Consider the following 25,200-nt stretch of genomic DNA (forward strand, 5'->3'; position numbering starts at 1 on the left):
TCCCTGGTTGGGGAACTAAAACCTCATATGCTGCAGCTAAAGATCCTGCGTGCTGCAACGAAGACTGGGCAGAGCCCTCAGCTGCACACAGGTGACAAAGAGGCAGACCAATCCAGAAACGCATTTGCACACTCACATGCATGAACCCACGGCCACCCTCGAGCACACACAGACACACTCCTGTGCTCTCTGTGGCCCGACCCACAACCGCGCCTGCACCGCTGGGCTCTGGGAACCCGCTAAACGGAGCTCCGTGGGAGCCCTCCAGCCGGCGGCCGCGGCCCTGGCCCGTTATTTTAACTCAGGGCTTTTCTGTTTCTCTAAGCAGCCGAGTTGTCCCTAGCGCTGATTTATGGGACAGTCTATCCTCCGCTTCTGATTACGGTTGCCCTCCATAATTATTGTAAACACGCTTTGCCTCACTTGAGTCTTTTTTCTCGACTTCTCTCCCCTGCTTCTCTCCAAAGTAACAAGCTCTCTTCTGCATTAAATCCGAGTCAAGCCCTAGTGGGCCCCGCATGAGAGGGTGTCTTTAGCTTATTTTTCATTTTTGGAAGGCAAGCTACTTTCTTTGTAAATTTTTATTATTTTAAAATTTTATTTCTGTCCATGCCCCATGCCATGTGGGAGCTTAGTTCCCTAACCAGGGATTGAACCTGAGCCCACCCCCCGCCTGCATTGGAAGCTCGGATGCCTAACCACTGGATTGCCAGGGAAGTCTCAAGGGGGTCCTCTTTGTAAAAAAAAAAAAAAAATCATGGCTCATTAAGGTTTTCCACACTCTCATGCCCCACTGGGCAACCTTAGATGTCGTCCCCTAAAACCCCATAATGAAACGGCCCATACTGCGGCTTCTTTCTAGCACATGGTGTCTGCGTCAGAATGGGGAGCCTGGGAAGGGGTCCTGAGTCACGGGGTGGGGTGAACGGAGCTGACTGGTGCACTGGGTTCTCCCAAGGCTACTTTCTCATGCCTCTTCTGAGGACGTTTTTCTGGGTCCTGGTGGCAACGCGGGGAGGCTGTCACCCGAAAGGCTCAGCGAGGGTCTATTCCTTTGCCCTAGGCTCGCCTGGTCCTTCCAGGAACTCCAACCGCTCACCTCCCCTCTCCCTCTTAGAGCTGAGACCCAGCATGAGGCATCTCCCATCACTCCCGGAGACTGTGGGGATCTCCAAGCTCTTACGGCTCCAGGGCTGGGCAAGCGGGAGGATGGAAAAGTCAAGGATGTGGGGGTGTGTGCAGGCTAGATCTCCTCAGTCCTGCCTGACTCTTTGGGATCCCGTGGACTGTAGCCCACCAGGCTCCTCTGTTCATGGGATTCTCCAGACGAGAACACTGGAGTGTGTTGTCATGCCCTCCTCCAGGGGATCTTCCCGGCCCAGGGGTCGAACCTGCATCTCGTCTGTCTCCTGCATTGGCAGGCGGCTTCTTTACCACCAGCACCACCTGGGAAGGTCATGGTGGTGGGGAGGGGGGACCTGCGGAAATCTGCCAAGAAGACCCTGGGGAAGTCTGCCATTATGAAGATCCCCCAGGTTGGAGGCCAAACCCAGAGGAGACCCTCAGAGCAGGTGACAGGCCTCCTTTTCAGAAAGGAAGCAACCGGTCCCATCTAAAGAGTGCTGGGGACTTCCCCGGCCATCCGGTGGTTAAGACTGCACTTCCAATGCAGGGGGCACAGGTCTGATCCCTGGGTGGAGTACTAGGATCCCACACTAGGCGCAGTTCTTAAAAAAAAAAAGGAGTGCTGAAGTCACAGCCAGCAGAGGTGTGTCACGTGTCAGCAGTGTGGCTTTGAGAGCCCGGGCCTCGGTCCCGTCGTCTGTAAGTGGACGGCACCGGCCCGGATGGTGGGAAGGGCCGCCATGAGCACGGAAAGCCACGGCTGGGGTTTGGCTCTACCCAGAATGTGGCCGGTGGGCGAAGACCCTGCGGACCCTCTCCGCTTCACAGTCCCCCTCTCCCCGGCCCCGCGCAGTACTCACAGGCCACCTGGACCTCTGTCTGTCGCTGCAGCAGAGCGCCCATCCGGTTACGCACGATGCAGCGGTAGAAGCCAGCGTGGGTGCGGTCCAGACTGGTGATCATGTACCTGGGGGCAGACGAGACAGCCGGTGAGCAAGTCAGGCGGCCTCGGGGACGCAGGGGTCAAACTGGGGGTCAGAGGTCACCACATCACCCTCTTCCATGATGAAGGGCGCCAGGGAGCCTTTGGCTGTACCATGGGGTCACAGAAAGGTCCTATAAGAAGATCCCTTCCAATGGCTCTGGCTCAGGTGCCCGGGAGCGAGGCTGCACTCCAGATACCATCCGGGCAAGGCCATCTGGGCAGGCTGCGTGGCTTTCTGTACGTGTGGCCCCGCGGCCAGAGTGCATGACCCCAAGGGGGCCCCAGAGGATGCTCTCGGGGAGCGCCTCACTGGCCCCAGAGCGGCAGAGTCTGGTCCCAGGGGGAGGGCAGCTGGAGACCAGCTGTGCGGTGTACTCACCCGGCTGGGGGCAGGGAGGAGGCCAGGCTCGGTCTGCGAGGAGCTTCTGGCAGAGAGACGTGGCAGGTGGTGGGTGCTCTTGGGCATGGAGGGGCTAGTTCCCCTGGCCCCAACCTCGTGATCACCCTGCTGATCTGGGCAGTGACTAACACAGCAGGGAGCTCTGAGGGTCCAGGGGCTGGTACCTAGGATGCCTCCCGTACCCTTGGGTGTCCTCGGACTTACCCAACCGACTCGGGGAACAAGCTCACTGCAGCCTGCCCCCAGGCTATGCCAACCCTGGAGCAGAGCAGCCTTATTTGTAGGTGTCACCAAGTTTGTTTTTGCATGAGTTCTCGCATGAGCCCACCACCATCGTCAGCATCCTCACCATCACCACCAGCGTCACCATCACCACCACCACCATCATCACCATCATCACCACCCTCACCATCATCACCATCATCACCATCGTCACCACCGTCACCATCACAGCATCACCACCAGCATCACCACCATCGTCACCACCATCACCAGCATCACCAGCATCACCAGCAGCATCACCACCAGCACCTCACGATGATGAAGCAGCTGCCGCTCTCTGAGCACCACCTAAGCTTCAGCTGCTGTATCAAGTGCTTTCCCTTCATTTCTCTCTCTCTTTTTTTGCTGTGCAGCTTGTGGGATCTCAGTTCCCCAACCAGGTGTCAAACCTGGACCCTTGGCAATGAAAGCATGGAGTCTTAACCCCTGGATCCCCAGGGAGTTCTCTTCACTCATTTCTTTACCTCACACAGCAGTTCCCAGACCACTGGACATCATGGACCAGTAACTTAAGCCATTTTAACAATCTGAAATTTTGTGCCATGCCCACTACCCTAGCTTCACTTTCTTCATTTTATGTGGACAGGGGCAGAGGGTCATAGGTCTGAATTTGAGAGTCTTTTTACCTAATTGTGCTACTAACCCTATGGAGGGGATACTTCTACTAGCACCCCCATTTTAGAGGTGAGGAATTGAGGTTCAGACCATCATTGACCTGTGGTAAAAGAAGAGAAGTGAAAAGCAAAGGAGAAAAGGAAAGATATTCCCATTTGAATGCAGAATTCCAAAGAATAGCCAGGAGAGATAAAGCCTTCCTCAGTGATCAATGCAAAGAAATAGAGGAACACAACAGAATGGGAAAGACTAGAGATCTCTTCAAGAAAATTAGAGATATCAAGGGAAGATTTCAGGCAAAGATGGGTTCGATAAAGGACAGAAATGGTATGGACCTAACAGAAGCAGAAGATATTAAGAGGTGGCAAGAATACACAGAAGAACTGTACAAAAAAAATCTTCATAAGCCAGATAATCACAATGGTGTGATCACTCACCTATAGTCAGACATCCTGGAATGTGAAGTCAAGTGGGCCTTAGAAAGCATCACTATGAACAAAGCTAGTGGATGTGATGGAATTCCAGTTGAGCTATTTCAAATCCTGAAAGATGATGCTGTGAAAGTGCTGCACTCCATATACCAGCAAATTTGGAAAACTCAGCAGTGACCACAGGACTGGAAAATGTCAGTTTTCATTTCAATCCCTAAGAAAGGCAATCCCAAAGAATGCTCAAACTACCGCACAATTGCACTCATCTCACACGCTAGTAAAGTAATGCTCAAAATTCTCCAAGCCAGGCTTCAGCAATACGTGAACCGTGAACTTCCAGATGTTAAAGCTGGTTTTAGAAAAGGCAGAAGAACCAGAGATCAAATTGCCAGTATCTGCTGGATCATCGAAAAAGCAAGAGAGTTCCAGAAAAACATCTATTTCTGCTTTATTGACTATGCCAAAGACTTCGACTGTGTGGATCACAATAAACGGTGGAAAATTCTGAAAGAGATGGGAATACCAGACCACCTGACCTGCCTCTTGAGAAATCTGTATGCAGATCAGGAAGCAACGGTTAGAACTGGACATGGAACAACAAACTGGTTCCAAATAGGAAAAGGAGTACGTCAAGGCTGTATATTTTCACCCTGCTTATTTAACATATATGCAGAATACATCATGAGAAACGCTGGGCTGGAAGAAGCACAAGCTGGAATCAAGATTGCCGGGAGAAATATCAATAACCTCAGATATGCAGATGACACCACCCTTATGGCAGAGAGTGAAGAGGAACTGAAAAGCCTCTTGATGAAAGTGAAAGAGGAGAGTGAAAAAATTGGCTTAAAGCTCAACATTCAGAAAACTAAGATCATGGCATCTGGTCCCATCACTTCATGGCAAAATAGATGGGGAGACAGTGGAAACAGTGTCAGACTTTATTTTTTTGGGCTCCAAAATCACTGCGGATGGTGACCACAGCCATGAAATTAAAAGATGCTCACTCCTTGGAAGGAAAGTTATGACCAACCTAGACAGCATATTTAAAAGCAGAGACATTACTTTGCCAACAAAGGTCCATCTAGTCAAGGCTATGGTTTTTCCAGTGGTCATGTATGGATGTGAGAGTTGGACTGTGAAGAAAGCTGAGCGCCGAAAAATTGATGCTTTTGAACTGTGATGTTGGAGAAGACTCTTGAGAGTCCCTTTGACTGCAAGGAAATCCAACCAGTCCATCCTAAAGGAGATCAGTCCTGGGTGTTCATTGGAAGGACTGATGCTGAAGCTGAAGCTCCAACATTTTGGCCACCTCATGCGAAGAGTTGACTCATTAGAAAAGACCCTGATGCTGGGAGGGATTGGGGCAGGAGGAGAAGGGGACAACAGAGGATGAGATGGTTGGATGGCATCACCGACTCAATGGACATGGGTTTGGGTGGACTTCGGGGGTTGGTGATGGCCAGGGAGGCCGGGCGTGCTGCGGTTCATGGGGTCACAAAGAGTCGGACACAACTGAGCGACTGAACTGAACTGACTGAAGAGGCAGGGCCAGGGTCCCATGGAACCTTTCTGACTTCAAGCCCGGCTGCTAACCAGCTCAACATGGACGCGCATGCATGCATGCTTAGTTGCTCAATCGTGTCTGACTCTCTATGACCCCGTGGACTGTAGCCGCCAGGCTCCTCTGTCCGTGGGATTCTTCAGGCAGGAACACTGGAGCGAGCTGCCATTGCTTCCTCCAGGGTATCTTCCCGACCCCGGGACAGAGCCCACATTTTCTGGGTCTCCTGCATTGCAGGTGGGTTCTTCATGGCTGAGCCACCGGGGAAGCCTGCAGCACTGACATCTGACCCCACAGGACCCCATGTTCGGTCCTGGGAGGGCATGAGCCCCAGACTCACAGCTGGCTGTGTGCAGCAGCATCGCCCAGAACCTCCTGGCTGTCCGAGTCTCTTATCTCTGACCCTGGTGACAGCTCTTATCTGTCCCTCACTCCTGTGCTCAGCGTGATGTTGGGAAGATAGCGGGTACCCAGGCTCTGGCAAATCTTCCGTTCTCCCCCTCCCCCACCCTCAGGCCCATCACAGGCCCATGGCTTCCTGGGGGAGGGGGAAAGACCGCTTTTGATAAACCGTTTGGGTTTTAAAAGCGATGAGGTGACCTGGGAGGGAAGATAGAAGGAGAGATTGACTGGAAAAGCTCTCTATCTTTAAAAATGGAATCAGATACTACTAAAAAGCACCAGGGAGAGAAAAATGAACAGAAATGGCCAAACTCACAAAAAAGATGCTCGGCCACCATCACAATGAAAGAAAGTCCAATCAGAACAAGACAATATTCAGATGGCACCAAATTTTCTTGTATGATTACACCCACAGCAAGAGTGAGGTGGAGGGGAGGTTGACCACAGATCGGCTGATGAAAGAGTAAGCTGCCTTTGGGGCAGAATCGATCCAAATCAGAATATTCAAGTCTTCTGACCCTGAGGCTAGACTCCAGGGAGCTGGCCTTTTATGTGTACTTACAAAAATGTGGCAATAACCAGGTATGAGATGTTCACTGCAGTTTGCTTGTAACAGCAGAGACAAATGAAACCAGAAGCAGCGTAAACAGCCATCAAAAATGGAATCGAATCGATTAATGATGCCATAGCCAGAGAATGAACGCAGAACCCCTGTATGGGATGAGACAGAACAGTCTCCAAGACACACAAAGCATGAAAAGGAAGTCGAAGCTGGAGATGGGGGATATTTATGGAAATAAAAACATGAGAAAGTAAAAAGCTAAATAATATCACAGCTGAATGTTAGGGACATGAGAGAGTGTATTCTCATCTCTTGATAAGTTGTTATTTATTGATACAGGCTGCCAAACCCTTAGTCTAATGTTTAGGATCATAAAAAGAATTTTGAGTTTGTGAGCCAAAAAAAAAGTCAAAGAACAGTGTAAATGGTAAAACGTGTAGGTAAACTGGAATAGTATGTATTTGTATATATTTGCAGACACACAATCACATATATGGGCTTCCCTGGTGGCTCAGTGGTAAAGAATCTGCCTGCCAATTCAGGAGACGCAGGTTCAGTCCCTGGGTCGGGAAGATCCCCTGGAGAAGGAAATGGCAACACACTCCAGTATTCTTGCCTGGGAAATTCCATGGTGGAGGAGCCTGGTGGGCTACAGTCCATGGGGTTGCAAAGAGTCAGACACGACTTAGCGATTAAACAGCAACAATAACCACGTACCCATTCTGGCATGGACATAAAAATTTTTCAAGATGCATACCCTTGCCTTTTGGGAGAAGTATTGAGGACTCAGAGGAAGGTAAACTTCTACCTCTGGATTTTATGTCTTTCTACACCATCAGAATGTTCTTTATGGTATGCATATATTGCTTTTATTTTAAAAATAAAATTAAAAAATGCACTTTGAGCATATAATGTCAGTATATATTATAAAAAAGACACCAGGGACTCATTGGACCCGGGGTTTGTTTGCTGATATCAGTGATGCGTAGTGAAATTTAAACTTTAATAAAAGTTGATTTCGGCATAAAGCACGAGTTCCTCTGCTTCAGCCAGGAAGCCCTAGGCCCCACCTGGGGCCCCCAGGAAGAGCAGTGGGTGAGGGTCCGCCCCTCCCCTGAGGCCAGCAGAGGGGAGCTGGCTCTGGGTCCCGCCTCGGCCCCCACTGTGGGGAGGCCGGGCACCCTCATTCCGCATCTGAGGTCGGCCTTGGTGCGCGCCCCCACTGTGGGGAGGCCGGGCACCCTCATTCCGCATCTGAGGTCGGCCTTGGTGCGCGCGGTATAGCCCCTCACCCTGAGCTGTCTCTGGCGCTCCCCTCCCTGCCTGGGAGAACTATTTCTGGCTTGTAGGCAACATTATTTAAAGTAACAGTGCCGCCCACTGCCTTTCCTACCAGGGAAACCCGCTTCGCTGCACCCAGACTGCCTCCTCGGTGGGTGGAAGAGGCAGCTGGCCAGCACCTCGATTTGCAAATCCAGAATGGCTGGCGGCATCACAGCATCGGAGCATCTAAGACAACGACCCTGACAGCTCCTCATCCGCCACAGGGCTCCCTCCTGGGCCCCAGGACGCCCACAGCTCTATCTGCCCCACCCACCTGCGGCTGCCGGCCTGGCAGGGAACTGGAGGAACCCAGTCCTATCCAGGTCCCTTCCAGGGGCAGGGGAATGGCTGAAATGCTTTGTGCAGGAGGGTGCACACGTGATTGCCCATGATGGAGCCTGGCGCTGGAGGGGGCGCTAGGGCTTCTGATGTTGAGAAAACTAGGCCTGACATCCACTTCTGCACTTTTTAGGGGTTAGACCTGGGCAAGTGATGGAAATGTACAAACCTCAGTTTTCCCATCTGTAAAATGGGCACAATAATGGTTATCGCGTCCATGTATACATGTATGGCTGAGTCCCTTCGCAGTTAATTTGAAACTATCACAACACTGTTAATCGGCTATATCCCAATACAAAATAAAAAGGTAAGAAAATAAAGGTTATACCCCATTCATAGTTGTTATAAAATCTTGGCTGTGTCCCCTGTGTTGTACAGTATATCCTTATAGCTTGTTTTAAAGACTTATTTTTTTGATGTGAACCATTTTAAAGTCTTTATTGAATGTGTTACAACACTGCTTCTGATTTCTGTTTTGGTTTTTTGGCCGTGAGGTATATGGGATCTTAGCAGTCTGACCAGGGGTTGGACCTGCATCCCCGTGCATTGGAAGGTAAAGTCTTAACCACTGGACCGTCAAGCGAGCCCCACTTTGAAGTTTATTTCTTACCTAGTAGTTTGTGCCTTTTAACCCTCTATCCCATGCTGCCCCTCTCCACCTTCTTCTCCCACTGGTAACTGATCTCTAGAGCTGTGAGCCTATTTGTTTTTTTATTATATTCACTATTTTTAAGATTTAATAAATAAGTAATATCACATAGTATGTATCTTTCTTTGACTTATCTCACTCAGCATAATGCCCTCCACGTCCATCCACGTTGCTGCCAATGGCAAAACTGTCACTCTTTTTCACGGCTGAGTAGTATTCCACTGCAGGTATATACCACATCTTCTTCACCCACTCACCTGTTGATGGACACTTCGGTGGCTTTGATAATGGCTGTCTCTAATGTAAGCCCCGGACTCACGTGCCTGGCACATGGCAGGGGCCGCCCCCATGCCCATCACACGAGGGTGCAAAAGGATGTGTCACTGGCGGGGGGGAGGAAACCACTGGGGTGAGGTGGAGAAGGTCAGAGGGGAGGACGGACAGGGTGCGGAAGGCCTGAGTGAGGACACAGTGAGAGAGCCGTGCCAAGCCTCAGGGGAGCACGGGTTCCCTGGGAGGTTTGTTGGCTTCCCCGTGGACGTGAGCCCCAACTGTCTCAGCCACCCACAGAGGGTCTGCCATGCCCGTTGCTTCCTCACTCTTTAAAAAATTTTTTTAAAAAATTTTTATTATTTATTTATGTGGCTGTGTTGGGTCTTGGGAGTCAGTTGCATCATGAGGGATTTAGTTCCCCAACCAGGAATCGAACCCTGGGCCCCTGCATTGGGAGCTCAGAGTCTCAGCCACTGGAGCAGCAGGGGAATCCCTTCTCATCCTCCTGCTGGTAGAAGGGCTTTGCCTCGGCCCTCAGCTTCTGGCGGACCCTGTCCCCTTGCCCCCTTCTTCAAGGACACTGGGGACAGCAAAGGGATGACTCCTCCCTTTCCAAAGGCTGGGCCCAGGAGGCTTTCCTCACCAGCCCGACCTCCCAGCCCCGTGGTCACCTGTTTGCACCCTCCTCCTGGCTCGTCTGTCACCTCGCTCTCCATCCAATGAAGAACAGCTGCAGGGGCATGGGGACGCCTGGATCTACCTGTCTCTAGGTCCCCTGCAAAGGACCACTTATTAATTTATGATAGGAAACATATTCCTGAGGTTATTCAAAGAATAAAAGAAAAAGACACAGGACACCTCTCTCCCACCCCTGTCCCCAGCTGCAAGGTTATTCTCAGCTCCTAACACACACACACACACACACACACACACACAGGAAACCACTGTTAGTTTTTTGAGCATCTTTTCAGAATTATCAGGCAAATGCAAGTAAATTTCTCATAAGGTGAGGAATCTCCTGGATGGGAGAAGGCTGGTTTCCTCCCAGTTAAAAGGAGCAGGCGGTGCAGAGAGCGCCTTGGGGGCAGGGGTGGAAGGAAAGAGAGACACACAGAACCCACCCGGTCTGCTTTGCCCCGTCGCGGAGGGTCCCGATTTAACCCGAGGGACCCCGGTCACGAAGCTCTCTCTCCAAGATGAAAGGCTGGGCTCGGGGTGGAGGGCGCATGGCCACAGCCCAGAGAGGAGCCGGGATGGACAACTGGAGTTTTAGAGACACGGGACGGACAATAACTGTCTAAAATACACGGCGTCTTCTCCAGCACACGGGGAAACACACAATGCCCTTTTTGGTTCGAGTCCTTGAGTGTCACAGTTGATATTTAAAATGAATCTTACGCACATTAAATAAGATATTTCAATTCCACAAAGCTGTCAGGAGCTGATGCGGACACCAGAAATAATAGGCCCGCTCTCCTTGTGTTGTCCTCGTTAATAAATCAGACGCCAGAGAGGCACGTGTGGTTTATGGGGGGGGAGGGTACGTGTGCACACGCACACGCGTGTGTACACACACACACTGTCACACATACCCACATGCAGTTACATTAACGCACACATGTACATGTTGTGTATACACATACACATGTGTACAACCCACACTCATCCATAAACACATGTGCATACGCATCACATAAATGTACTCATGTACACCCAGATGGTAAAGAACCTGCCTGCAATGCAGAGGACCCAGGTTCAACCCCTGGGTTTTGGGTGGGATCCACCTGCAGGGTGGATGCAGATGGGGCCACAGTGGATAGAAGGGGGAGGAGCCTCTGCCTCTCACCACAGAACATGGGGGATAAAGGGATGCCAGGTCCAAGATGCCGGTCTGTGCATCCCTCTTTTCCGGCCTCAACTCGACCCCGCACAGGTGGATGGGGTGGCCACGGCTCAGGTGAGCAGAGGGGCAGGGAGCCCAGGGCTCGCTTGCAAGCACAGGTGTCTGCGGCGCCCGCAGCGTCCAGGAACAGCGGGCATCGGGCTGATAGAGACCCGCCCCCGGAGCACAGAGGTTCCCCTTGCCCAGTTCTACCAAACTCCCAGCAGTGTCTAATGAAAACAAGCCATTTATCACCTCTCCACACACTGCTCTCCAGCTCATGGGGAACCCCTCTGCCTTCAGCTAGGAAGTTGCCTCCAGGAAGCCTTCCTGAATCTCCTCTGGGCTGCCACAGGGTTCCGCCTGCCGGACCTGCATGTATCACCACTTAGTTTAACGAGCCGTGACTTGTATGTGAGTCCCCGAAGTACCCGTGCTCCCCAAGCGTCATGCTTGGAACAGCACATGTTCAGTGAACACTCCCCGCGTGAGTGAATGAAATGGCCAGCGCGTGAGGCCAAATCGTGCCCCCAAAGACAGTCACGTCCCGTGTTGGGGGGCGAAGGGAGGGAGGTGAGGGCGGGTGGCCACAGCGCGGAAGGGCTGAATGTAAGATTTACAAATGACCATCCTGGCTGAGGACAAAAGGCAGGGTGTGGGCTCATTAGTTCTGTTTCCTCATCTGTGAGATGACTCCGACTCTAATCAGAGTCTGATAATGAGTCTGATGGCAGTCCCAAAAATGATAGACTGGATGAATCCCGCTTTGGCCTCAGATTTTCACTATAATCCTAACTGCATCACTTGTTAAGCAAGGGACCTTAGATAAGAGGCTGAACCTTCTTAAGCCAGGGGCACTCCACCCGTGTAACTGGCAACATAAGGGCAGCTGCTTTATAAAAAATGTGAGCAGGACTTCCCTGGTGGTCCAGTGGCTAAGACTCCATGCCCCCAATGCAGGGGGCCCAGGTTCGATCCCTGGTCAGAGAACTAGATCCCCCATGGCGCAGTGAAGATCAAAGATCCTGAGTGCCTCGGCTAAGACCCAGTGCAGGCACAGAAAGAAAGAAATGTTAAAAAAATAAAAGAAAATAAGAGTGAAGGCAGTTCCGTTCTCCGGCTTGTTTTGAAACCATGCATTTGTTGCGATGCCATAGATACATCAGGGGACGATCAGAACAGGACTTGAGCTTTGCATTTGTTGTGTGTGTCTTGTCTGCAAGAAACACTCGGTAAATCCACAAACCTGCCCGCAGCTGAATGGAGCCGCACAGTTCCTGTGGCATGCACACCTTGGGGGTCTCAGCTCACGGGTGTGTTACGAGCTCACCCACCCACATCTGGTCGTACAATCCTCTTTTCATTGCAGACAACCCTCCTTGCACCCTTCATGATAACTCAACAGCTGCAACCCACCGACGCCCAGTTCCACGAGCGGATTTCAGGCTCTTTCAAAGGCCAAGTACCACATTTATTGTGGCCTTTGTGCATTTCTTAACCCAGTGAATGTTCAGGGACATGAGTAATCACCCTCATCACATTCCTCTTTTTGTCCCATGTGTCCCTAATGAAGTTTTGGGTGTGCTTCCCAGGTGTCTCAGGGGTAAAGAATCCATGTGCCAAGCAGGAGACAAGGGTTCGATTCCTGGGTCAGGAAGATCCCCTGGAGAAGAAGATGGCAACCCACTCCAGTATTCTTGCCTGGGAAATCCCTCCGTGGGGTCACAAAAGAGTCGGACACGACTTAGCGAGTAAACAAGAACAATGAAGTTTTGAGTGTGGGTCCCTCTCCCCAGTTCCCCCACGAGCCCTGTGGTTTTTAACTGCACGATTTTGCAGCGTGGTGACTTCTGCCATTGTTTCTATCTCATGTCAGCAGAACTGGCTGCAAAGCTCTAAACTCAGTGTCTGACACTCGGTAAGCACTGGAGAAACGCGTCTTTAAGAGTTTGCCATCGCCACTGATCGTTTGACCCAGACTGGAAAGTCCACAAAGTTGCGGGCACTGTGTGAGGCTCTGGGAGTCAGCAGTGATAACGACGACCGCAGTAACAGCAGAACCATAGTCCTCCCGGTGGTGGGGTCCCCCCAGCTCCTTACGCTTAGATGAAATGTTGCTCCTGCTGCCACACCCTACTTAGCAAGGCCCTGTTCCCCAACCCCATGACCAGTCCCTTCATTCCTTCTGCCTCGGCCATCCCCTGGACATCTCAGGATCTCAGGGGAGAGACGAAACAAAGACTTGCTCCCCTTAGAGCAGAAGTGACTTTGTCGTGGCCCCTTTAATTGGCACAAGGGATGATGGGTAATTAACACTAAGGAGGGCGGGGCCAATGTGCTTGGTAGAAAGGTTTGATCATTCGAAGCAGGAGCCTCCCGTGGGCGCAGAGTGTGGGGGATGCTCTGCCCGACCAGCCCGCGCTTCCTGCATGGCTGTGTCCTGCTCCCTGTCTCCACCAGGCTCCTGATTCCCCAGGACAGATTTTGGGGGGATTAATGAATGTTGATGAGGCTGGAGGATGAACCACTGTCCGCCTGGGGTGCCTCCCGCTTGCGGGGCCAGGTCAGGAGGGCGGGGCGCTGGGCAGAGGCATCCCTGGACGTCCCGCCGTGCCTGCGGTTGGCAGCTCGGGCAGGGCGGGGGTGCCTGGTGAGCTGCCCGCTCCCTTCCCGCCCAGACCAGGCTCCGGGTCAGGACGGATGCTCTTCCTGTCTCCCTGGGTGAGGCTTCAGATGGCCCTGTGTCTCTCTTCTCTGAGTCCCGAGGCTCAAGCATCCAAGCGGGGCAGGTGTCCACTCCCCGAGCCGTCCCCGAGCTCCCGGCTCTCTGGGTTATATCTCCTTTTGGGAGAGTCTTGGTCACACTGCCACTGAAGTCAGAAAACAGGCTCCAACGACTGCTAGTGTCCAGAGCTGGGCTTGGGGGGCAAAAGCTCTCGGGGGTGGTGGGCACAGGTGAAGGAGGAGGGTTTTGGACTGTCTGTGCGTATTACGTGCTGATTGTCCTTGGGCAGGTTGCCAAATCGATCTGTGCCTCCATTTCCTCAGCTATAAAACAAGGGTAATAATAATAATTATCATAAGCAAGCCAGGCAGTTCTAAGCACTTTACATACAGAATAATGCATTTACTCCCCTTTAACTATCCTACGGGATCAGAATTCATTTTATCCAAATTCGGCAGGTGAAAAAGATGAGGAAACCAAGGCACAGAGAGGTTGAGCAACTTGCCCAAGGTCACACAGCCAGGAGGCCTTAGATTCCGTGCTCTTCACCACGACACCACGGTCCCTACCTGCAGGCACGGCGTGAGGATGACGTGACATAATACCCGCCGTGCTTAGTAGGACAGGGCCTGGCATGAGGCATGTGGCAAGCACATGCTGAGGTAGCCGCCCCTGGGATGAATTATGTTACTGCTACTCACTCACTGTGTCCTGGGAGAACGGAGCTCTGCCCCAGCCCCTCTGACAGTCCCCTGACATCTGGCACAACGCTCCTGTCCTGCTTGCCAGCCCCAGGAGCAGCGCCTCAGCTTCAGCTGCCATGACATCCAGCGTCGGAGCTAGGACGGCGGCCGCCCTGAGCCCCAGGGCCCAGAGCCGAGCCCCCACCTCTCTGCCCTTCCCAACATCTGCTCAGACCCTGGGCGGCAGGCCCCAGAAAGCATCCCACCAGCCCTGATCGTTCTGGCCTGGGTCCAGCAGGACTCGCCTCCACCCTCTACTCCTCCTCTTTGGATGGGCAGCCGCTTCAAAGCTTTGCAGCCACTCCAGGCGGGATGTGGCAGCTACCCCCCACCCCTGCTCCCTAAATCCGGCCTGGCCTCAGGACCTCACCTGCAGAACCTGGTGGAACATTCCAAAGCCAGGGCTCAAGAGCCTTGCAGCTTCCACGCTCGCCCTCCCGGACCACTGCCCCGGACCACCATGGCACGGAGGCTGGTAACCCACAGGGAGAGAGAGCAGCAGCCCAGCTGTCCCCGCCGTGACCTGCCAGCCCCGCTGACCGCCTGCCAAACGCAGCGTCACGGGAGCAGGCAGGAGGGACCAGCCCAGAAACAGCAAACCACGGCTAAGGTTCGGAGGCAGCTGACCAGGAGCTGTGGCCGTGGCCCGGCCGGGTGTGCACCTGCGGGCGGGGCCCTCGCGATGTCTGTTCCCCAGGGGTCGAAGGTCAAGGAGCAGCTGCAGCGGCTGAGCTTCTGGATGAGGCCAACTGGGGGCTGACCTCCAGGGCCTGCGCCCGATCTCTTTTGGGGAGGCTGTCTTTCTTGGTTACTCTTCATATTCTGCAGGCAGGAAGCTCCCACCTGATCACATTGAGCTGGGGAACTCTCCGGCATTTTCCAGCCCCCAGGGGCTGCTGGTTGGAAATGTAAACCCTGCTTTAAGCCCCACCCCTCCTCCAATCCCACCCCCAGGAGGTAGGCTTTAAAAAAATATATTTATTTATTCATTTGGCTGCGTTGTGTCTTCCTTGCAGCATGCGGGGTCTTGGGTGAGGCACACGACTCTCCAGTTGTGGGGCAGGGGCTCCAGAGTCCACGGGTTCCGTAGCTCTGGGACATGCGGGATCTTAGTTCCCCAGCCAGGGATGGAACCCACGTCTCCTGAATCGCAAGGCAGATTCTTCACCAGCGGACCACCAGGGAAGTCCCAACGCACTTGGGCAGCCAAGTCTCTTCCTTGGCCAGGACGGGAAGTTCAAAATCACAAAATCCCCTGGCACCGCCTCAGTCAGAAAGCAGAAAGTGGGTGGCAGCAGTGACTCTTTTGCGGGGATGAAGAACCAGGGGAGGGGCCACCTGAATCTTCCCGCACTGAGAAATCCCATGACAGGTCTGATGGGTCTCTGAGGGGTACGGGTGGGGAGAGGGGGAGTCAGGCACCAAGGCAGCCCCCAGGAAGCAGGGGTCATTACCAACTCCCCAGGCATCTGTCTAGCCCATTTGCCTGCCTGAGCACAGAACTGAGGCAAGATCTAATTAGTTTCTGTGTCCTGGCTGAGAGCCAAGGTGGGAGGGGGTGCCCCGGGGAAGATCTGGGGAGGGGGGAGTCAAGAAGGAGGCACTCTCAGGGCAGCCTGGGGTCTCCAGCCCAGTTGTGTGGGGAGGAGAAATGAATATCTCATTTCCATGCCTTGAAACAGCCCTGATGAAAAACATATGTGCCTCTGCTGGGAACTCCCTTCCCATCCCTCCCTGAGGACCTCGGGCACCACGTGACCGCTGCCCGATGCCCGTCTCCTGCACTGGTTACCAGGGATTCGGGCCAAATCCAAATACGTCAATTTCAGGTGATGGATGATCAAACCCGCCCTAATTTGCATGTTAAGCTTCCTAGTGGTAGAAATAAACAGCCTTGGTTCCACCGAGAGGAGCTTTCCCCGGGAGCCTTTCATAAAGCAGCAGATGCTTCCTCTGTGCGATCGGTCTGCACTCTGGCGAGTATGGGTGGACGGGGTCACCTGCCCCCAGGGCTGCCCGGATCGGAAAGTAGGAGAGGAGCGGGCCTGTAGTGAGGGTGTGGCTCCTGTATGCACACCCATGTGTTCTAGACTGTTCTGGGCAAGGGGGGCCGCCAGTGGGTCCACATCCTTTGCTCCGCCCCCGATTTGCAGCGAGACCCTAGATGCGCCCCTTTACTCCGGGGTCTCAGTTTCTCCATCTGTAAAATGGGAAGCCTGATAACATCCTCCTCCGACCCCCAGTGAGAATTAAATGCAGCCAGGAGGGCTCACGTATGCACCTGGGTGTCGGGTCACACTGGGTGCCCACGCGTGGTCCGTGGATGGACCCCCCAGAGCTGCACCAGCAGCACAAGTGTCAGTGGGGTGAGGACACCAGAGCGGCCCCTCCCCGTCTGCCCCCTCAGGGTAACCACGGCTTCAGGGAGGTGGTCTCCCTGCCCGCCCCCAAGGGCTCTCAGGGCTGGGAGCCTCGGAGCCACACGCTGAACCACGGGGACACGCGAGGACTCAGTGAGTATCCAAGGGGAGAGAAAGGAGCGGGCGGAGCCTGTGACCCAGGGCCTGGCCACGACCCTCACCCCCAGCACAAGCTGTCTTCCCTATATCCTGAGATGCTCAACCTGACGAAGGAAAAAACCCCCAGTCTAACTGGATCGGGGAGTCCGCCTTCTCCCATACACGAACCCCGGTGAAAGCCGAGCAGAGCTGCATGGAGACTCGGGGGGCTGGGCGTCAATTCTAACCCTGACATCTCCAGGGCAAGTCACCTCCCTCTCAGGTCACGGTGGCCCAGGGCTAAGGCGGCAGGCTTGGCCCCGTGGCCAGGGAGCCATCCTGCGGTTGTGGCTCTCCCCAGGCCCCGGGCGCATGTCCCTGGGCCCCCTCTGCCCCGAGCTCGAGTCCAGCAAGGCAACACCTACCATCCATCCCCGCTTCCTTGGCAGTGGGGGGCCCACCCCCCTCTCCAAGCCAGGACCCATTAGTGAGAGAGTGAGGAAACTGGTTGCTATGGAAACCGAGACAGCCAGTGTTTTACAGACTCTCGCTTCTTCCCCCCCCTGCCTTCCCCTCACATTTTGAACTTACTCGTCTTAATTGGCATAATTATTGCAACGGCACCCTGAGGCCGGGGAGCCAGGCGTGCCCCTCGCTGCCCACCCCTGGCCCTGGCCCTGCGGGGTCCCTCTGCCTCCTGCCTGCCCTTTTCCCGGCTTCTCCTGCCACTCACCAGCAGACCTCGAGCCCGAGGCCGTGGCCAGTCCCCTGGGGTCCGGGAAGGCCCTGCCCTCAAGCTTGGGGAGGACTCCACCCCAGGGTGCAGGATGGACCAGGCTTTCGGGCCTCAGGACGGTGTCAGGAGGCGTTCTGGGGCCCCTGTGGGGACCAGGTCAGGGCTGCTATGGATAACAGAGACCCCCCCACCTATGGCCTCAACCTCCACCACGGCTTTAAAAAGCGAGACTACCCGGCGGAGACCAGGGCACAGACAGTACTGACGCTTGTGGGGCCGGCACCTCCCGGTCACAGGGCGGATGAGCTCGGGCCAGGCTCTCAGGGCCTCAGAGGCTCTGCCTGGGTCTGGGCAATGGATGTCACACCTGCCTGCTCATCCCACTCTGAGGACCAAATGAGGCGTTGATGAAGGCAACTCTGTGCCACAGGACGTACAGACAGCTGGGGGCGGGAGAGGCCCCCGAGAGGGGCCAGAGGGGGGCCAGCCATCTCCGCCCTCTCCCTCCCATGCCAGGCCCAGCGGGGAGAGTCTGGGTGCAGCGGTGCCTAGCTCTGCCTCACTGGCTCTCAAAGGCGGGCGGGGAGGTAGCCCCCACCAGGGTACCTCTGGCAAGATCTGGAGAAGTTCTTGGTTGTCACATTTAGGGGAGGCAACTCCCAGCACGAAGTGGGGCCAAACCCTACAACACACAGGGCAGCCCCTTACAACAAAGTATGACCCCCGCCCCAAACATTAAGAACGCCCAGGTCGAGAAACCCTATTCTCCTTACTGCCATCCATGGAGGGTCCCTCACACTCGGCTCCCACTCCGTTGCTAGGGGCCCCCCCAGATGCACAGGTGGGGTGAGCTGGGTACCTCCCGGCAGCCTCCATCCCTATCAGGGCCCTCAGGGGCGGGAAGAGGGGCCTGGGGGTCAGGGGCCAGGGGCCAGAGAGCACGCTTGGCTGGGGGGTCTCGTCCTCCTCCTGGCCCGCCTCCCCCATCCCTCCCAGAGGATTCCGACATTTCTAAACTCGTTAACTTTTAATTACTACCTTCCCTCTGCCTGAGTACACTGGCTCCATGCCACGTACATCTCTATTAAAATTCAATTTATGCCCATCATAACTAATTCCTGCACTTCAGCTTCCTCACCAGCAGCCTTCAATGTTCAGACAAGATGTCCAAACTCACTGTCGAACTGGAGTAAATCTCCACAGAGGCTGCTAAGACACAGGCAGGGTCTGGTTTTGTTGAGGAAGAGGGGTTCAGACTTCCCAGGAGGGTGGGGACGAGGCCGGGGCAGAAAGGGTAAGGTGGGGAGAGAGGCGGGTGACTGGCTGCCGCCCCTCAGTCCAGGCACCGAGCGCCCACTGGCCCCTGGGCTGGAATCAGCATTTCCAAAGATCAGCAGGACGGCAGTGGGAGGTGGGGTTGGTGGGGGGCTGGCATTGCCTTTGGGCTGATCCTCTTTGCTGAGCTCTGGGCCCGGCAGAAAGAAGGTCCTAATTCTCCACCCGGTGAACCAATGAGCATCTTCCTGAAGTTCCCTCATCAGGCTTGGAGGGAGGAGACCTGGCTCGCCTTAGTACTGTGACTTTGAGCCTTGGGTGGGGAGCTGAACCAGGAAGACGCATCCCTCGCCTGTGGAGACGGCGTCCCTTAGGAGCTGGCGATGTACAAGGAATGAACGGGAACCGAGGTGCGCATGGCCAGCACGGGGCAGAGCAGGAGGTGGACGGCCACCTGGAGTGTTGGTCATCAAGCGTTAGGAATGTCCCTGGTGGTCCAGAGGCGAACATTCTGCGCTCCCAAGGTAGGCGGCCCAGGTTCGATCCCTGGTGGGGGAACTAGAACCCACCTTCATAACTACGAGGTCACATGCCTCAACTGAAAGATCCCACAGGCTGCATCGGGTGTCCCTAGTGGCACTGGTGAACTGGTCTGTCAGTGCAGAAAACCTCAGAGACGTGAGTTCCATCTCTGGGTTGGGAAGATCCCCTGGAGGAGGACACGGCAACCCACTCCACTATTCTTTCCTAGAGAATCCCGTGGACAGAGGAGCCTGGCAGGCTATGGTCTACTGGGTCGCAAAGAGTTGGACATGACTGAAGCATCTTAGCACGCGCACACGCTGCGGCTAGAAGATTCCGCCTGCTGCAATGAAGACTGTCGATCCTGCGTGCCGCAACTAAGACTTGGTGCAGCCAAATTAAAAAAAAAAAACAATTTAAAACAGAGTTAATATGTGTGAAGCACTTAGAGCAGGACTGGGTGCATGCTATGCCCCACGTATGAGCCATGGCTGGTTCCTCCGCGGTGACTCAGGCCAGCTGGGGTTGTGCGCTGGCAGTACCCCTGCCCGGGGGAGAGCAGGCAGGGTGAGAGAGCATGAAGTGGAGGTCGGGGGGGACACAGACTCAGGGTCCCAGAGATCTGGATGAAACCCGGCTCTCCAGATCTGGCTGTGTGACTGTGGGCAAGTCGCTGGGCCTCTCCGAACGGCGACTCCTAGCTTCGGGGCAGAGATAATAATAACGGCACTGGCCTCCCAGAACTGCTGCCGGGAAGAGCCTGGCTCGGTTCCTGGCCCCCGCGTGGCGTGTGCCCTCTGGGAAGCCCGCCAGCCTCTGCCACCTGCCCTCGCGTCTGCGGGGAGGCCGGTGGAGGGGACGGGGTCATTGCAGCTGGCCCTGGGGGCTCCCTTTCACCCACTCCCCTGAAAGGTTTCAAAAGCTGAGGCCGCTCTGCAGGAGTCCCCTGCTGTGACCACAGCAGGGCCGTCACTGCGGGGGTCTCTGCCTTCTCCCCGCCCCCCACCACCACAAAGGGTGTCGGGCTGGCGGCGGGGCTGAGGACCCAGCCAGGCCTGGCTCACCTGAGCCTCCCCCCAGCACCCACACCCAGCAGGGCCCAGCCTCAACTGGTCTCACGCCTTCAGCCTTGCAGCCCAGAGGGCCTGAGGGGCCCCCGGCTTCTCGTTCCTGGGGCCAGAAGAACAGCACACAGTGACGATTGGGGCTGAAGGAGCCCCGTCAGGGACCCGTGTGCGTCGGCGCAGAAAGGACAAGATGCTCAGGTGACAGGCCTCCTGGATCGGCCACTTGCTCCCTGGACGAGCCCAGCCACATTCCGGAACTTCTGCGAGCTTCCGCAGAAGGAGGCTAAGAACACCTCCCAGTGTTGCTGTGAAATGATGTATATTAAGTTCTTGAAACCGAATGAGCCTGAATAAACAGTAGTTCTTCTTTGGATTCGTGTGCCTGACTACGCGTGGGAATCTGTGTGTGTGTGTGTGTGTGTGTGTGTGGTCTGCCTCGTTGATTTGTTTTTCCTATATGATTTAAAAATTGTATTTTTACTTTATTTTTTGGCTGCCTTGGGTCTTCACGGCTGTGTGCAGCCTTCCTCTAGCTTCGCTGAGCAGAGGCTGCTCTCTGGGTGCGGAGTGCAGGCTGGAGGCTCACTGCGGCTTCTCTTGTCGCAGAGGATGGGCTCTAGGGTGCTCGGGCTCGGTTGCAGTGCATGGGCGTCACCTCCCCACAGTATCTGGGACCGTCCCAGACCAGGGACTTGAACTGGCATCCCCTGCATTGGCAGGAAGATTCGTAACCGCTGGACCATCAGGAAAGTCCTGCCTACTTAGGTGTGAGAAGAGTTACGGGAGGAGGCACTGCTGGGCGGGACAAAATAACGCGGTTGACGGTTCTGCCAGGATGTGGTCACAAGGATGGGAGGTTAAGGTCTACCCTCCACCCTCCCCGTGGCCGCTTCACCTGCTGTTTCTTGAGCTGGTGGGAGAGGCTCCATCCACACAGCCCTGGCTGGTGACATGGACACCAACGGAGCCTGACCTGATTCAACTTGGAGAGATGCCCCCTGACGCCCCACGGGAGGGAAGGGTGCGAGGTATGCGAGAGCAAACGGACGCAGCAGGCTCCAGGGCGACGCAGAGGGCCTGACCTTTATGTGAGTTACCGCCCCGCAGAACCAGGATGTCACACAAACACATCTATGCTTTGCGTGCTCATAACTCATAACCACTAAACCGGAGAAGGCCATGGCGCCCCACTCCAGTACTCTTGCCTGGAAACTCCCATGGACAGAGGAGCCTGGTGGGCTTCAGTCCGTGGGCTCGCTAAGAGTCGGACACAACTGAGCGATTTCACTTTCATTTTTCACTTTCAGGCATTGGAGAAGGAAATGGCAACCCACTCCAGTGTTCTTGCCTGGAGAATCCCAGCGATGGGGGAGCCCGGTGGGCTGCCGTCTATGGGGTCGCACAGAGTCGGACACGACTCAAGCGGCTTAGCAGCAGCAGCGGCAGTGACCATTAAATGCGTGGATGAGGACTAAGGAATCACGTGTACGCAGAGCACCATGACCCCTTGGTGGTGGTTGTTTAGTTGTTAAGTCACATCCGACTCTTTTGCGACCCCATGGACTGTAGCCCACCAGGCTCTTCCGTCCATGGGATTTTCCAGGTAAGAGCACTGGAGTGGGTTGCCATTTCCCTTGGAGACATCCTCACCTGCACATGAGATTTCTGGTGGGTTTGCTATTTGTCTCCTTATTCTATTAAGACCACACCCAGTGTAACCTAACAGCGACCATTTATTTCATGTCTGTTGCACCTTGACTGCATCTGCCCCATAGACTCTCACTGAGTGCCCACTATAACCCTCTAAAGTAGGCATGACTGTGCCCAGGTCCAAAGTGAGAAAACAAACTCAGGTGGCTAAGTATTCCTGCCCAAAGTCACAGAGCTAGTCAGTGGGAGAAGCATGAATGTATTCAGGTGGGCCTAACCCCAAAGTCCAGGTCATTTCCATTCCGCCCCCAAGGATGGATTCAGACCCTCAAGCCTTGCAGAGTCCCTGGCACTGAGAGAGGCCGAGGCTTTCCACCGTGTGGATGTCTCTCTCTCTCTCTGTCACACACACACTCCACACATCCCTGGCTTAATCCGGTGCAGATCCCACTGAGAATAAAGATCCTTGGAGACTGGATGTGCATGCTAACTCCTTCCTTTGAGCATGGAATGGGAAACGGTTAAATTTACAATGTCGCTCCCAGCTTTATTTTCTCTCAACTTGCTGAGTAAATTCAGCCATCTTTCTGCCTGAAAATTGGATATTATCACCCAACTCAAAACCTAGGGTTTGCAAGAGACAGGAAGACCTCAGCAGAAAGCAGTGGTCAGAGAATCGGATGAGAAGCTGACTGATCTCTTATATGAGGGGTTTTTTAGCATGCATTTATTCCCAAGGGGAAACCAGAACCTTCAGTTGAGCCAAAAAGCAAGAAAGTGCTAGAAATCCAATGGGGACAGGTCAAAAGGACTCAAGAGCCAGGATGAAGAAGCTCCACTGGCCAACTCTGGGTTACTATGAATGTCCAAATGAATAATGATGGGAATGGATTAAAACACAGAGGAAAAATTATCCATGAGTTCATATAGGTGTTACACTATTTTAAAGGGGGTGAGAAAGGAAAGATCTCTTTCATGAGATAATGCCAACTAATACAAGAAATGATGGAAAAGGTGTTAATCACAACCATCTTGGTAATAATTGATTCAGATGAGACTCATCAGTGGATGCTAAACTGCTGGCTGGGAGATTCCTGGGGAGAATATTCACACAGTCTCAAGTTATCATCCAAAAGGGAGAAATTACATCGATACCCTGACAAGGGAGAAATCTGTGAATGTCATCTTGACCAGTTGAAAAAACCTACCGTGACCGATAATGGGACAAACTGACATCAGGTACATGTAAGTGTGAAGTGTTGAAAAGGATGTACATCTACAGAATATTCCTGCCAAAAAGATGAACGTAATTATGAGAATATAACTGAACAAATCCACACTGGACGACATTTTGCAAAACTGGCTGAATTCTCAAAAATGTCAATGCTGTGAAAGACAGGAAAGAAAAATGAGGAATAGTTCTAGAGTCTAAAGAGTCTTGACAACTAAACCCAATGTGTGGTCCTTGATTAAAAATCCTGTATTAAATAACAATAATAAAAATGTCCACAAAGGTATAATTGGGATGCATGTAGAAATTTGAATATGGACTGTGTGTTAGATAGTAATATTGTATTAATATCAACGTGCAATTTCCTGAGTGTGAAAATTGTGTGGTAGTTCTGTAGGAAAACACCTTCTTCTTAGGAAATTTTACTTAGGGGTGAACTGACATAATATCAGCAACTAATTTCTTTTTTAAAAAATTATTTATTTTCATTTATTTGGCTGGGCTGGGTCTTAGTTGTGCACGTGGGATCTAGTTCCCTGGCCAGGGACTGAACGGGGCCCCCTGCATTGGGACCACAGAGCCTTAGGGACTAGACTGCCAGGGAGTGAAGTCAAGTGAAGTCGCTCAGTCGTGTCCAACTCTTTGCGACCCCATGGACTGTAGCCTACCAGGATCCTCAGTCCACGGGATTTTCCAGGCAAGAATACTGGAGTGGGTTGCCATTTCCTTCTCCAAGGGATCTTCCCAACCCAGGGATCGAACCCGGGTCTCCTGCATTGTAGGCAAACGCTTTACCGTCTGAGCCACAAGGGAGGCCCCAACTAATTCTTAAATAATTAATGAAGGCATACAGGCGTACACAGAAAGAGCAAGAGGGAGCGCAAATGATACAAAATATTAACAACTAGTGAATGGCAAAAAGGTCTACAAGTGTTTATGTTACCATCATAGTTTTTGCAAGATTTGGAAATTTGCAAAATTAAAAAGAAAAGAAGGAAGGAAGGAAAAAGCACCTGCTGTGAGCCAGGCCCTCCCCGGGGGCAGGGGCGGTGAAGTGACCGGTGGGGAAGTTCTGTCTGCCCCAACACCCTTTTTCTTTCTTCTGCTAAGAGCTCCCATTTTCACTTCCATCACTGGGCTCTAGTGGGTGGAGCTGCTGCAAAAGGGCCTGTGGCTGGGAGCAGACATGTGACATGGCCCGGCCAATCACAGCTCTCCATGCTGCTGCCCCACAGGGATTGGTCGGGGCAATCCAGGCTGGACCAATCAGAATCCTTCCCTGGGTCTTTCTACATGAACCTCCTTCTACAGGGAAGTTCCTGTCTACTCTGAGATCACGTGGCTCGAAGCCTATGATTCTTGGACTTCTCAACGCCTCTCACTGTGTGAGAATCAAGTCTGAGTGCAGAGGCGGGCACCGCTGAGCGGCGCAGAGCCAGAGGCCCTGACAGTGTCCAGTTCTCGGTTCTGTTGGTGAGTCCTGAGACTCCTGGAGCTGCCGAGGCACCTGAAGCTCTTCCTTCCTTCGGCGGCTTACTTTCGGCCTTGTGTCATTAATCAGAAGGCAAAGTATAAGGAGATGTATTAGGGACAGAAAGAAAGGGCAGAGAGAGGCAGAAATGAACGTGTGTGTGTGTGTGTGTGTGTGTGTGAAAGAGAGAGAGAGAGAGAGAGATTTACTGAGAGCACACGGGTGTTCTATCCGGAAAGGCTTTCCCAAAGAGCTGGGACCCTGCAGGAAATAGAAAGAAGGTTCTGAAAGGGACAGTATTCCCAGCGGAGGGGACAGGACCGTTTGGACAAAGGCAGAAAAGAAGGCTGTCCTGGGCATAAAAAGCCTTCCTGGGGGTGAGGAGGCAAGAGACTGAGCTCGCCGAATGGAAGTTCAACCATGTCCCCCTGAATAACTTCCATCGGGCCAACC

At 53.6% G+C, this 25,200-nt stretch overlaps 1 protein-coding gene across 3 annotated transcripts in view; it reads right to left on the bottom strand.

The window, feature by feature from the left end:
• The window catches only part of SDK2 (sidekick cell adhesion molecule 2), a 261,245-nt gene that overhangs the window by 109,577 nt on the left and 126,468 nt on the right, over window positions 1-25,200 (bottom strand). For all 3 annotated transcript variants that reach the window (XM_065909896.1, XM_065909895.1, XM_065909894.1), the window contains exon 3: window positions 1,986-2,092. In XM_065909896.1, the coding sequence (XP_065765968.1) occupies window positions 1,986-2,092 (107 nt within the window). The remainder of the gene's footprint in view (window positions 1-1,985; window positions 2,093-25,200) is intronic.

The sequence above is a fragment of the Muntiacus reevesi genome, chromosome 18 (assembly GCF_963930625.1).
Source record: "Muntiacus reevesi chromosome 18, mMunRee1.1, whole genome shotgun sequence".
NCBI lineage: Eukaryota > Metazoa > Chordata > Mammalia > Artiodactyla > Cervidae > Muntiacus > Muntiacus reevesi.